Source organism: Zingiber officinale, chromosome 9A, assembly GCF_018446385.1.
Source record: "Zingiber officinale cultivar Zhangliang chromosome 9A, Zo_v1.1, whole genome shotgun sequence".
NCBI classification, from domain to species: Eukaryota; Viridiplantae; Streptophyta; class Magnoliopsida; order Zingiberales; family Zingiberaceae; genus Zingiber; species Zingiber officinale.
The window spans coordinates 50,601,463-50,617,445 of record NC_056002.1 but is presented as its reverse complement, the minus strand read 5'-3'; the positions used below and the strand labels follow the sequence as shown (position 1 = coordinate 50,617,445).

Sequence of the window (15,983 nt, the reverse complement as noted above, 5' to 3'; positions counted from 1 at the left end):
TGGATTAAGGATGGACTTATCATCTTATTGGATTTGGATCATTAGGTGGAATTAAACATGGTTTCCTAATCGAATTATGATTGGGTTTTGATTTTAGCTAGTTGTCGTATACGTGATTAGCTAAACTGTATATCATATTATTTGCAAGACGTCGATTCAAGACGAGCATCTCGACGTGGAATTTGTTCCGATACGAACTATTGATTAAAGCGGGTACCTTTGACTTATCTCTTTTGATATTGTCATTATGATATGCGTAGTAATTTATAGTTAGTAGTAATGGTTGTGTTTAGCTACCATTGGTATGTCACTACTTGATACCTATAGCATGTCTTTGTTTATTATTATCTGTTATGCATTTAGACTTATATTCTTTTGTTCTTGCCATGTGTACTTAAGATCATATAAGTAATGACATACATTTCCTTACTGTGTACAGGACTAGTTACTAGACATACCTGACATCTGTACCTAGTTTCATGATACTTAGATCCTTGTTGGATTTCTTTACCTTTTTGGTATATATTACGGAGGTGTCAGGATTTACATGTTGTAGTGTCAAAGACCATCTTGCATGATTGCATGCTGAGCGATTATCGACTCCATTGTTGTTGAGCACATCGCAAGTTCCATGATCTGCCAGTTACATAATAATCTTATTATTTAAATCAAGTTAGACTATAAATTTTAATCTAAAAATTAAATATAATTTAATTAATTTGACTAACTAATTTGAATAACTAAATTAATTTAAAATTCTTATTTTAAATTAGAAAATTATATTCATAAATCATTTAATTAATTTCCTTATGTTTAGTAAACTAAATCAATTCAAACTTATTCTTAATTAATTCTAATTAATCATATTATATTTAGTTATTTTATCAAAATTAGAATTAGAATTAAGTTGATTAAAAATTAAAATTAAAATTAAATTTAATTAGGATTAAATTTGGTTAAAATTAAAATTAACTTAATTAGGATTGTAATTGATTTAACCAAATTGAATATACTCCAATACTTCTAGTATACTTGACTCTACTTATTGCTTCAATATACTTAGTTTGCTCATGAAATACAATATTGGAAGCAATAAGTAGAGTCACTAGGTTGTTACATCAGAATTTGGTTAGTACTAAAAGTCAAAAGCTAATATCTCCACATTATCTCATACACGACATTTATCATAGCTCTATATTTTGATTCTGCACTCAAACATGAGACAACATTCATCTTTACTTTTATGAAACTAGATTTCTCCTAACAAGGACAATAATCATACGTGGATCTTTGATTATCCTTGAATCTGCCTAGTTAGCATCTAAAAACACTCAACCTTAGTATGACTATAATTGATATACAAGCCTTGTCTTTCTCCTTTCAAATAGAACAAAACTAATTCTACAGCTACTCAATGAATAATTGTTACAGCTGCCCAATGATTAATCGTTGGAGAAGTCATATAAGAAATCATAATATTGACTGAATATGTTATATATAGATGAATCATGTAAGATAATTTAACATTTTAACTAATCTTCTATATCTCTCGTTCTTAAATAATTCACCATCTTTTGTGAGTTGCAAATTAGGAGTCATTAGAGTACTACATGGTTTAGCTCCTAATTTTCCTATCTCCAACAATAAGTAAAGTGCCTATTTCCTCTGAGATAAGAAAATTTCTTTCTTACTTCTTGTTACCTTAACGCCCAAGAAGTATTTTTAAATTCCTAAATCCTTTGTATGAAGTTGACTATAAAAAACAAAGACTTAAGAGATGAAATACTTACAATGTCATTCCCAATAATGACAATATCATTCACATATACAGCCAACAAGATAATACCCACTTCAGACGATCTATAAAACACAAAATGATCAAACTTATATTTTTTTCATTCCAAACTTCTCAATCACCTGACTAAATTTGCCAAACCAATATGGAGACTTTATTTCAAACCATATAAAGATTTACGAAGACCTTTCCCATCCTCCCCTTGAGTAATAAAGCGACTTCCTTCTAAAGGTCGCCAATTATGAGTGACCGCTATGGAAATAAACAATCAGATGGAACCAAGTTTAGCAAGTGAGGGTATAGCCTTAGCAACAAGGCGAACTTTTAGCCGAGTAATAGATCCATCAAGATTGACTTTAATTGTAAACATCCATTTGCATTCAATATTCTTCTTTCCAACTGGTAATTTCACAAAGGTCAAGTACCATTATCATCTAGAACATTAATCTCTTAGGTATTCATTAGCGGATGTTTTAGGAAAGAATATAAAATAGAGAGATGTATGTAATAAAGGAACAAGTAGATGATGACAAGTAGTTATGAGACAAAAAAAAACATTGGATAGGTACATTGACGTTTACCTTTACGAAGAGCAATTGCTAAGATCATCACTTGAAACTAGGTCCGCTAACGAAGAAGTTGACGCAAGACATGGATTAGGAGGAATATGACACTGAGAATAAACCTGTTGTATCAAAGGATTAACAAGAGAACAAAGTAGGATCAGAAATAGAGGATGTGATGGTAGAAAATAACAAATCATCATCCTCCCCTTGACTAGGATGATCGGTAGAGGAAAAAAAAGTGTGGTTTCAAGAAAAGTGGTATCAATGGACATTGAATATTTGTTAAGATTAAAAGAGTAACATCTATTATCTATGCCCTTTTTGAACCTGAGAATACCTAAGAAAAATGCACTTTGAAGATTTTGGATCAAGTTTTGTGACAATATTCCAAACAAAACAAGTACCGAGAGAATTTGACATTCATCAAATCATGACAAACTTCTTTTCAGCCATATCACCAAAGAGTAGTAAGAACAAAAGAAAACAAGAACTAAATCTCGAATACCAAAGAAATTCTAAACCTGTTACACAAAAAAAAAGTCCCACATTTAATACTGACTCGATCAAGTAAGTGAAGATGCCTAGCAACCAAAATAGTGACAACCGAAGAGATTTTCAATCACAAGCACGCTTTCACATGCCGACTAGTGGGACTGCACCAAAAAAACTCGTAACGGCACATGTGGTTCACACACAAAGATTCCAATGGCTAGAATTTGGGCAATGACAGATTGATCGACAGTTCCTCCTAGGCCAGCAATAGCTAATGCAAGAGAAGAGTTGTGGCTGACGATCAATAATAGAAGAGAATAGGAGGTTAGGGTTTCAAATGAGGGCTAGGGTTTGTTATGACAGTTATGGTTTGCTTAAATACCATATTAAGAAATTTGAAAGAAAATATATTATTAATTTTATTCATCAATCTCATAAATATATATATATAATTATATATATAAAGAATATCTTGACTTAATCAAATCTCTACTATCAAAGTAAATCATATCCCTATAATTAAGGTAAACCATATCTCTATATTTCCTATTTTATTTATATTATCGGTAACATGGGACATAGAATCTGACTTGGGTATATAGCTATCCTCTCTTCTTTTTCATCTTCATTTCCTTCCTACTTACACTTTGAATTCTTCATTGGCACAAGTCAAAACTTTGTCACCAAATTGATACCATATCATTCCATTTAAAGAAAAAAAAAACTCCAGTATGGTATAGATTGTGAACTTTGACAGTGGTTGACCATATCCAGAATTTCAATGAAAATGACGTGGCAGAAATTCAGCTATTTGTCAAAGTGAAACGTTTGTTACAATTGAATTCATCTATGAATATTGTTTAAAAGTAAAATACATCAAAATGTTATTAAATGAGTTTGGATATTATAGAAACCCCAGATTTGAAAGTGTAAATAGACATAAATACATACCTCTTGATTCTTTCAGAGCCCTGTAAATGACTTCCACAGATTCAGGAGGCATGATATTACCTCCAGCTTTGATACAAGTAATATTTGGTGCATACAAGAGGGCTTTAGAGATGAAACATGCAGCTTTGTTCCCACCACGATTCTTGCTACAAATCAAAGAACAAAAATTTTAAATTTTGTGTTTATGCATGTGAGAGATAGAGGGATAAACCTTATGTTGATGTATTGAAGAGCCGTCTCTCTGGGTATTTGATCTTCAAGTTGCTGAAAACCTAATATTCCTAGTCCTATATCTTCGATGTTGAGCTTTCTAACACCAGGAGAAGCCAGGAACTTTGCCAGTGGTGCTGCGATAAAACTAAAAGATGAACTTGGTATTAGAAAAACTGGTTCACACAGTATATGAAATAGGAAGACAATGTGTTGATGCCTATCTTGCCTGCCAAGTTCATTTTCTGCCACAGAAAACGTATTTAGTGGTGTTTTTATAGGCAGAAGGCTTCTTAAAAGATTAGCAACTCCAGAGCAAGATAGATTGCAATTATTTAACTTAATATCAGTAAGAGGGTAATCTTTCAAAAGAGCCCAAATAAAATAAGGAATCAGACTCCTGCATGCAAAAACAATATTATGAACTCTTTAATCCAGTGGCAATAACAAAAACTGTTTACACAAATAAAAAGAAAAAAGGTACATAAGTTCAAAGGGTGTTTCCCTGCATCAAAATACTTAATCACCTGATTCCTCCATCCATTATGGCATTGTCACTGATATCTAAACATTGCAATACAGGCATATGAACCAAGATATAACAGAGATCTTCCGCATCTTCCTTCTTCAAATTATTGCCCCTTGAGTGTTAACAAAATCCAAAATGCCATAAGGAAAGTAACATAGAACCATAGAGCTACACTTAACAAAAATAAACAATGTAGTACCTTAAAGTCAGTTCCCTGAGTGACTTCAGTGGCATTTTTGGTTCAATAAATGATGAAGAATCCAAAGGTTCCCTCACAACCCTAGATAGCCAACCAGCAAGCTGAAGGGAAATTATATTTATAATTGAGGCATAATATGATTAAGAAAAGTTAAGTAGAAATTTATTGGCTACCAACATTATTTTCTGATATTTCAAGCGTGACTAAAGGAGAAGATGACTCCACGAGAACATCAAAGATCAATTTTGCATGCATTGCCTGTAACTTACTGTCACAGATACATAGTGAGTGCAAGTCCCTGAGAGGGGAAAGAGAAAGCTTCTTTAAATTTGGTGTTAGGATCAGCCATTGATACAAGAACAATTAGCAAATGGAAACTGCACACTATTCAAACATTATGTACATGCCCTCCCAGTAAATCAACTAATTTCCAAATTATTCATTTACAATAATATGAACTAGATAGATCTAGGCAGACAATAAGATGGCCATGTATATACTAATATTAGACTGCACAAGAACAATGCATAATCTACTTTTCATTCGATCAAGTGAAAACATAAAAATATCAACAAAATGAGAAGCGTGACATCTCTTAACTATAGAAATAATTCAGAAATGAATGGAACTTTTTTGATAAATATCTTCCCAAAGAAAATTACTTTTCATATTAATTTTGAAGTGGTTTGTTCAGGAAAAGCAATCATTAAATTGATCAATACTCCATCGTTTATTTGTATTAATCAAGTCATTCAAATTATAATGAATATAGTTAATCTTAAATATTTTCTGACAACTGTATATGTCTAAACTGAATACAGTAATTTTGTATGCAATAAACTGACAGCATGAGACCTATAGATATGTTCCTGACCATACAATGAATATACTCAAGCATGAAACTACTTGATGAAAATCTAAATATACTTGCAAATATGTAAACAAGAATTAGGCGTACCTCCCAGATACTAGAAAAGGCAAAAGGCCAGAAGGAACCAAAGATGATTTGTTGTCAAATACACGAGATGATTTGATATAAAGATCATGGATCCCATGGGTTTCAGAACCATCTATGTGCATACACCCAAAAAATTGTTCAAATATGGCAGAAGGAATGTGGCAAAAAATAAATTCAAGAGATCGCAGTGTATGTCTGTGCTGTTTGAGAAGCATGAGAAGTCCATCGACCTAGAGAGTATAGAACCAATGGCATAATAAAGAAAAAAAAATAGATAAATACATATTTATTGCAGGCTAAGAGTTAAGAGATATCCATGTTGCTCATGTCAAAACTAGAAACACTAATTATAGTAGTTATTTAAGATATATATACACGCTGATCATATCAAAACTAGATACACTAATTATAGTGGTTGCATTCATACAGAGAATATTCTGTTTGTCTTGAGTATTTGTTCATTAACTTATTTAATCATTAAAGAGGAGCAAGTTCAAATTTTCTTTAAATATAGAATATTTCAGCCATTGATTTGTTAAACATACATATTATGTAACACGTGCAGGTGTTTTCTAAGACATAACGAGCATGTTTTTTGACCATTTAACTGCCCCTGAGAAGTTTCTGCATATTTTGGTCTTAGTGCATGACAAGGCATACAATGCAACACAATTGCCCATACTGATCGTCAAACTATTGGTAAATTAGAAGTCAAAAAACTATAAATATACAATATATTGTGATTATTTTCACTATGCTTATTATAATCAAGATCTCAAATGTTGGACAAGAATAAAGGACAGCTCGGTGTACAAAGCACCCACTAATGCAGGGTGAAGGGTCTATTGTACGCAGTCGTACCTGCTTTACAAGAGGCAGTTTCTGAAAATGTTGGACAAGAATCAAAATTTAAATTACCTGAGTTTTGGATATTACTCTTCTAAGCACCAAACTTTGCAACTTGCAACCTCGGAGTAGCTCCTGCATTTAAGAGGTAATTCATTTTTGTTGATTATTATTTCATTGAAAATATACAAAATACAGAAATATGCCACAATTGTAGTTTAGTTTCAGATCATCTAAGAGCTGAAACATGTTTAAAAATTTTCACTAATAAACAAAATAAGAGACATTAGAGAATCCAATATAATAAAGATAAATGTCATGCAAATAATGATAAATTAGACCTATCGCAATGATAACAATAGTTGCATTTTCTAATTGTCATTAATTAATCTCACCAATGCATTCGCCAATATAATATATCATGAAGTATATTATTAATGCCATTTTATATAACAAAATGCCACAATTTTAAATTAATGTGAACAGAAGTTTACTTATGTTGACTTTAAGGTGGAAATTGAACTCTTTTGAGATATTTTTATAAATGTCCTAATGGAATGCTGCTAAAGATTTTCCTAATATAGATTACCATAACACCCTATGTTAAAATGTTGCAAATTTAAACTTGCATTTGTTCTATATAATTGGGGGATTTACCAAATGCATCATATTTAATTTTCTTTCTAGTAAAATTTGGTTAAAAAAAAAATAACAAATACAACAACAACCGAAACATTATCAGCACGGCACGATACGATACCGAAATCATATCGTTCCGATCTGGGACCGAAATCTCGGCACTGGTCAAAATTTTAAACCTTGAAAATTACATCATCCATCGCTCTTTTATTTCCTCAACATTCAATAATATCCACTTGCATTCATTTTTAATGCATCTTACGATCTCTTATCTTCCTCTCTCACTTTACCTATTTTAGAATTGTCTTTTTCCCTTTCTTTTGTATTCAATTGTTAAATATAAGTGTTCAAAAATTTTGTTCGTTCATTCACTACTTTCTTGGCTTTTTTTACTACTATATATTTTTTCAAGTGTACAATACCTTATTGATTGTTCGTCTTTTTGTTCCCTTTCTCCTACTTTCTCCTTCCAAGAACAAGATTGTTTCGTTGGCAGTGCACTCTCTTTGACACACGAGTACAATCACTATAAAAAAACATTGATTTAGGGACGAAAAAAATTCGTCACAAATTAGCGACAAAATTAGAAATCGTCACTAATTAGTAATGAAATTAGCAACAAATAAATTTCGTCACAAATTAGCAACAAAAAAAATTTTGTCGCAAAATTAGTTGCAAATTCACGATGAAATTTAAAATTTATTATAAAATTTGTGACAAAACTGAATTTCATTGCAAATATTGCGACAAAACCGAAATTTGTCGCAAATTTTGCAACGAAACTAAAATTCATAGCAATTTTGTGATGAATTTTGCAATGAAATAAATTTCGATCTAAATTTGCAACGAATTAAAAATTTGTAACAAAATTTAGGATAAATTTTGAAAATTTTGGTGTTATTTTACCGAGCAAAGTTTATACCAATTCCTTGCAAAATATTGCGACGAAATTGAAATACGTTGCAAAATTCTACAACGAAATCCGTCACTGAATTCAGGGATAATTTCATAATTCGTCGCTAAATTTAGCTATCTGAAACCACCCCTAACTCTAAAATCCAATTTCTCCCGCATGCGACCGACCTAATCTCCCGTCGCGCCCTCTCCTCCAAGGCAACCCTTTAATGGTCGTCGTCGACTCAGCCGGTAGCAACAGCGGGGATGGAGGCAGTGGACTTGGTGGCGACGACTAGTAGAAGCTCACTAACCTCGATCTAGGTGGTTGGCCCCCTCCTCCAAACCCTAAACTCGATGCCTTTCTCCAAGTATGGTACTGATCCACTCTCTCGCTTTCCTTCTTGATAGATGTGGTGCGAGAGGGCTTCCGACAGTGGCTACTCAAAGCACGGGTGGTGCTCACCAAAGTCACAACAACTATCGTGAAGCGCGGGTTGAGCGCAGACACTGCCTTTGTGGGGGAGCCTAAGGATGTGGCTGTTGAAGAGGAGTTACTCGTGCCTCCCGAGATGACGGTGGAGAGGAGGACGTCGAGCGGCTTCCTCTCGTTTGGTGCTGCTGTCTCCATTAAGCAATTTGGGAGGTGAATCTGAAGCTCTTCATTTGATCCATTATTCTTGTTGTGTGTTTTGGAATTTGTTGCTCAGTTGACCTCTGATTCTTGCAATATTTTTGCAGGATGAATGGTTTGACAAGGCAGAAGATGCAAAAGATATTTGAATCTCCTGTGCCAGAGGCCATCCGGAATGATGTTGCTGCTTTAGGTACATGTTGCAAGACAGCTTTGATTTCCATCCTAACTTGAAGGTTGGTGAGTATAGTGGTTTGTTTTCCTTTTGAAAAGTACAAGTTATGAGTTCTTTTCTTAAGCCCATCCCTTACAGTTTGCTGCTAACATTATTTGATTAATTTAATTTCCCCCATATTAATTTGTTTTGTGTTTGATTCAAATGGAAATAGCCGCGCGTTGATTCACTGTAGTTGTCCAAACAACATTAGCATTGGGAAAATCATCATCTTCAAAGAGTTTGATAATTTGAACTGATTCAAAATGGGGGCCATACTCTTATCCCTACAACTTCTCTAAATTAGATCAGGACTTGGAAATAGTTATTGTCCTGAGAACAACTTGATCAATCATGCTATTTAAATTGGGAAAGTCAAAATGCTTTAATGTCATGGGGATTATGAAGTTTTCAGCTATAGTAATTTAGAACCATGATGACACAAGGTCATTACATTACCTGAGTTTCTATACTCGATTAGACTCTTTGTAAACTCAAGAATGCCTATTGAGAACAAGGATATGGAGGCATGCTATGATAATTTAGATGGTGGTTTTACATTCTAATGATATTTGGATGTGGTTCTCCTTTCCCTAACAAATTCACAGTTGATTCTAATTGGGTGAGAAATTGCTTATGGCCTAATCCTTTGAAATACTTCAATATGCATATTCTTTTGTCATTGCTTACTCTCTTGTTCGTTAACTCCTGTAAGTTAGATAAAGAAGAAAATTATAGGTACTAGTATTTTCCTTGGTAATTATGAGTCATAGTATGTTGTTAATATTAATAATCAGAGCACAAACTAGGGGTGATTGTTTACTGATTTCTTGTCTCTGTATGGATTATCTGTCACTAATTACTCTTTCCTTGATACTAGGAAACTAATGAGGATGGGGAGGATGACGATGGTGAGCAGGATGATGATGATGATGATGATGAAGAAGAAGAAGAAGAAGAAGAAGAAGAAGAAGAAGAAGATTGAGATTGAGAACAAGATAGCTTATTTATATAGTCGATGATGAGATGGAAATGTCATGGGTTTCCTAAATGCAAGAAACATAGATGTGTTAGATTCATATAACTTCATATACTGATAGTTAGGTTAGCAATTAGAGTCTGGGTTTGAAAACTCTTTATGACTTTTCGCTCATTAAGTTGTAAACTGATTTGTTTGATTCAAATCTTATTGGCACTTGTTGATTTGTGAATTGATTGAATCTAATTAGTTTATAGTTTGATGAGCTAATTTTTGATTGGCTTCTATTTGATTGAATCTTTGATGGATCATATTTACAAATTTGCTGTCCCCTCGGATGGGTCTAGTAGCTAGTGCATGAGGTGTTGCCACAATGAGGTCTGAGGTTCGAATCTCGGCAAAGCCGAGGCAAATACCTCCCTTATGTGCTAGTCACTATTTCAAAGGCTAATAGCCGCCCGTGATTTACCTCCTTCGTGTTGGAACTGGAACGGGTTGGCGGGGGCACTGGGGCAAGCGTATTTGCCTTCTGCCACAATATTTACAAATTTGCTGCATTGAACAAAAAAAATTACAAGTTTGCAACAAAATTTGTTCGTTGTTGATTTTGTGACGAATTTTACGACGAATTTTGAGACAAATGTTGCAACGGAAATTATTTTCATCGCTAATTTGCGACAAATTTTGCAAAGAATTTTTATTTTTTATTCGCAAATTTTGCAACAGCCTACTTGCAAAGAAAAAATTTTCATCAAAAAATTCGTCACAACAAAATTTTTTTTTTTTAGTGATTCTTAACTACCATTTTCAACTTAATGTTATCTTATCATATACTATATTTAAATCATCATATATTTCACTTAATACTTGTACTTCTACCCTAGTCGACCCCACCTAGTCGGATAAGGCTTCTACCCCTCTTTAAAAATGCTTTGCTTCCCACCCTTTGATTTTCATCACTTAATTTTAGAATTCGTGCATATTTTTCTTCTATTGATACTATGTTTGAGACGCATATTCAACACTACTAACATATGTTAGGTAGTTAAATTTTTTTTCAAAGATGACCTCACAATTTCTACAAATCTTTCTAAGTAAATTTATGACTTATTATTTCCACTTTTGAATGTGTATTCCCTTTTCTTGGAAAATACATTAGTTAGTATAAGTTCATAAACTATCACAAAATCCAATATAATTTTCTCTTTTTCATTTCTCATTCCAAACTCATAACTCATGCACCATATAATATTCCTCATTTTTCACTCCTACATGTTCATTTAGATCTTTTCTTATTAAAATCACTCCATTTGGTAGAATATTTTATAATACCTTATCTAGGTCGTCCCAAGATCTAGATTGAAAATACATGAAAAAGATCATGAGTTTAAAAGATGGAAGATATCTATATTGGTATGAAGCCTTTTAAGTAAAGCTCAAAAATAAATCCATGAGGGATTTAGACCCAAAGTGGACAATATCATACTATTGTAGAGGTATATGAATTCTTTTGGCCCTAGTAAGTGTATGAAAGTCATGGTCCAAATCGAGTCATGTGGGTGGAATAGTGGCTTTAAACAAAGGAGGTGGGTGCTCCTAAAAGAGTGAACTTTAAGCAAAAAGTTAGTAGGTCAAGGGTGACCGAATTCTTGACGGAAATCTTAGAGGAGTGAACCCTAGGTGGTGAAAAGTCTACGCAGATCAAGGGTGACTGAATGCTTACCAGAAATCCTAGAGTGAACCCTAGGTGGTGAAAGTCTTTGAGGACCAGAGAAGAATGCTTGAGGGGAGGCTCAAAGCAGGTCAAGAGTGGCCACGTGCTTAAGGGGAGGCTCGAACCATGAGAATAATGATGATCCTTCGTTTGAGGGGAGGATTGTTGGGAATAAAATCAAAGTCCCACATTAGAAATATATGAAAAAAATCATGGGATTAAAAGATAGAAGATATTTCCATCGATATAAGGTCTTTTGGATAGAACCCAAAAACAAATCCAGACTTAGACCTAATGTTTGGAGATATATGAATTATTTTGGTCCTAATAGATTTGATGTTTGCATCTAAACCAACTTGAGGTGTATATATATGTTAATTACATTAATAGATTCTTTCATTACTATTATCTTGAGAGTTATAATCATATCCCCTTTCTAACTACTACTACTCCTTTCTTTAGCAAACTACAATAATACTTATTTTACTCTTCTTATATAACTTACAACTCGAGTTCTCTTTCATCTTTGTCTTCTCTCTTATCCATTGTCTCTTATACAAATAAAAAAAAAAATTAATTATCAAATTTACTATCTTATTGTTTTACCAGTGAGCGTTCCTATGTTCCATATTTCGATCTTAGACAATTATTTTTTATATAATATTTGTTCTTATTCAATTTATGGTGTGAGAACTCTTATATAACACTACACACAGTATTCATCGAGATATAGTGGTCCTTGCCTAAACGTTATAACCCGCAATGTGTTCCTTCTAGAGAATAACCTACTGAAGGGAATATGCGTCTTATCTTATCTCCAGAAGAGTTAGAGTGCATAACTTATGACTTAAAGTGGCATTCGTCGATTTAAATCTTTATGCAGCAACCTCAAGAAGCTTTGTTCATAAAAAGCACTTCACCTTGCTTAGAGATAAACAATCATAGAACAAGCAGTTTAACAAAACACCAGATGTCTATTAGCATCTCTCTTTACCCTTTTCCAAGAAAACTCAGGTTATAACCAAAATGGACTTCTTTTTAAATAGATAAATACCTAATGAAACTTCTTTAGTCATCTTATGTTTCAAGTAATAATTGATATACAGCCTTATCCCTTTTTTCAAGTAATTATTGAGCAATTAATTTGCTAAAATACACCTTATAATAAGCTATTTATCGTACGACAAAGACAGGCATATCTGATATAGAAATTGGCACATTTAGGAAAATGATTTCTAGAGTTGATAATTCTAAAAATAGGGTTTAGGCTCAAAAAGGTTAGGATTGACCACTAGTCCACTATGGTAGCATATTCCATCTGTAGTATAATTCAGTTCAATTATATTTATACTTACACATGTTTCTGCAACACAAAGCACATTTTGAAGTCTCAAGTATCTGCAATAATAAATAGAGTAATGCATCAGTCTTGATAATATGTACTGCAAATAAATGACAATTCATATGGTATGTTTGAACATAGCATCTTTGACAAACAAGAAAAATTATTAATTAACAGAAAGACTTACTAGAACATTCAATCAGATAATAAGTGCAAAATCTTAAGAATCAAACCTATCAAAAACAATTTAATTATATCAATTTACGGATGGCTATATGGGTCTCATCTTATCATACAAAATTAAAAAAGAAATATTATATTTATCAAGGTTTAAAATTTTGAGTTGTAATGGAATTGTAGTCTCTAATCCAACACGATAAGATTTTGGTACCATATTATGTCGTGTCAATATGATTTCAGTATTTTTTTCTTCTTCTTCAATATAAGTGTGTATTCATTAAAGAAAACATTTTAATATTGATAGTTATAGATATTCATTATTAAATTTATATTTTAGACATTAGCTGTTGAGTTCATGTATTGACACAATCTTGTGAAATATTTAGTGCCTATTGAAGCTTAAGCAATAGCTATCACTATAAATTTGAAATCTCTCTTTTACTATTGTTGCACATAATGAAAAAATGTTAATCATTTGAAGTTTTATAGTAGTTGCACTCTGTCAAAAACCTTACATCTAGAATCTAAATTGTGACAAATTTAAAGTTTTGATGCATCTGCACTAATGATATATTTATCTAGATGATTCAACTATAAATTATTTATGAAATTTAATGTAATTTTAGCATTTCAAGAAAAACTAAAAACATCAACTGAATTTTTAAGAATGTAGATGAAATTAGATTTTACTATTGTATAGTTAGGGGTGATGGCTTTGATTTTTTAATATATTGTATGCATTACTATAAAATATAGAATAGTTCTTAAATAAATGAGTCTTCACTCTAAGTTTTGTTTTATTTTTTTTAAAAAAAAATATTTTTTATATATTTGATTTTTTATTAGACATGATTTAAAGTAACATACTATGTTGAGCGAACGTATCATTCTGATAAGTTACCAAACTTCTAAACTACCTGGCATGTTGCTGTGTCAAACATCTAGATTAGTATCATGTCATACTAACATTTGACATGCTACATTTGTTTGTTTTTTAGCTTTTGTTATATATAATGTTAAAATTATATCATTGCATATGAGGGTTAAAAATGTCGAAATAGTTTATTCATCTTTCTCATCTCCTTCCATTTTCTTTATCCAATTCTCCACCAGCACCATACATTGAAACTCTAATACGGTATTGCAATAGTATTGTTTTAGGTAAAGTTGAAACATCAATATGACTCGAGATTTTGAACCTTGATATTAGCTTTATATAAGATTTCAATGTTGGATAACTTAAGATGGTCAGATAAAGGCAAATAAACAAAGTTCTCTTTCGATAAAAAGAATTTGATACAACACTAACTCAAATTAAAAAAATATGAAAATAATCATATTTATTTTAGTGAAGCATTCGATATGTAGTACCGTGTATTTGATGGAAAGATTAGTTCTTGCAACACCCTTAAAGTTTTCCAACACTAAAATTAAATAATCATCTATTAATATTGATTTATTTACATGTAGATTAACATGTCTTAATTTACCACCGGGAATGACACCCCTAGAATTAAAATTGGTATAGGCAATAGGATAAAAATATTCATGTGTCCCGAGCTTAAAATGATGAACCACCATATGATGCTTTAAAGTTATTATAAGATAGTTAATAGTATGATAAACTTTGATTAAAAATTAATCTCAACTAAACTCTCCTATATATCTAAATAATCATGAGCTTCATTTTGTCTATCACTCTTATATCAACATCTAAACTTAGGGGGCATTTGATTAATGGATTTGAAAATGAGGGAATGGAATGATAGTAAAAGATAGTGTTTGGATTGTGGATTTGGGAATGACAATTTGGGAATGATTTCTAGATTTATAGGAATCAACCAAACTCATATAACTAGGTGGGTTTCATTTCCATTCTCATTCTCATTCCACCTTACTATCAAACCTATACCCATAGTCATTCTCATCATTTAACCAAACTCTTAATAGCTCTAGCCATAGTTTAAAATATCGAGTTGTATTAGAATTTCGGTCTATAACTGGAATGATATAGTTTCGATATCGTATCGTACCGTAATGATATGATTTCAATATTTTTAAATATAAAAAAAAATTAACTAAAAAAATATTTAACATAAATTAAAAAAAACAATATATATATATATATAATTTTAAAAAAGAAAAGAAATACAAAGAAAAATAAATAAATAAATACATACATAACAACAACCAAGTCTTATCCCGCTAGGTGGGATCCGCTAAAATAAATAAATAATTTATTATATTTTTAGAATTAAAATAAATAAAAAGAGCAGTCCGGTGCACGAAGCTCCCACTATGCAGGGTCCCGGGGAAGAATCCATTGTACGCAGCCTTATCCTGCTTTTTGCAAGAGGCTGTTTCTAGGATTCGAACCCATGACCTTTTGGTCACAAAGCAACAACTTTACCGTTGCGTCAAGATTCCCTTCTAATTAAAATAAATAACAAACATAATTAATTAAAGAATTTTATTAGGATTTAATTAAGTCTCTTTAGATTATCTCTATTATAGTTAGGAATTGATTAAGATAATCAACTTAAATTTTAATTTAAACTCTTGGCCCGCTCACGCAAGCCCTCCACGGCCACAAGAGTGATATTTTTTTAATATAAAATATAATAAATAAAAAATAAAAATCTTTTTAAAATAAAAAATAAATTAAAAAATTATCATATATTTTTAGAATTAAAAAAAATCTACAATTAATTAGATAATTTTATTAGAATTTAATTAAGTCTCTTTCGATTATCTCTATCATAGTTGGGAGTTGATTGAGTTAATAAACCTAAATTACCAATGTTAATTAAAAATTCTGCTCGCACGACCCAGGCGACCCCC

The 15,983-nt window shown here is 31.9% G+C and overlaps 1 protein-coding gene across 4 annotated transcripts in view; it reads right to left on the bottom strand.

Moving 5' to 3' along the window:
* Positions 1–15,983, bottom strand: part of LOC122019708 — a 50,089-nt gene that overhangs the window by 12,325 nt on the left and 21,781 nt on the right. For 2 of the 4 annotated variants that reach the window (XM_042577178.1, XM_042577180.1), the window contains exons 9-17: positions 12,976–13,018; positions 6,619–6,681; positions 5,701–5,930; positions 4,920–5,040; positions 4,743–4,843; positions 4,542–4,655; positions 4,244–4,414; positions 4,016–4,162; positions 3,805–3,950 (exon numbers count right to left, since the gene is read on the bottom strand). In XM_042577178.1, the coding sequence (XP_042433112.1) occupies positions 3,805–3,950; positions 4,016–4,162; positions 4,244–4,414; positions 4,542–4,655; positions 4,743–4,843; positions 4,920–5,040; positions 5,701–5,930; positions 6,619–6,681; positions 12,976–13,018 (1,136 nt within the window). Of the gene's footprint in view, positions 1–511; positions 637–2,376; positions 2,481–3,804; positions 3,951–4,015; positions 4,163–4,243; positions 4,415–4,541; positions 4,656–4,742; positions 4,844–4,919; positions 5,041–5,700; positions 5,931–6,618; positions 6,682–12,975; positions 13,019–15,983 lie in introns of all 4 variants that reach the window. The other 2 variants (XR_006122000.1, XM_042577179.1) reach the window with 2 other exon arrangements.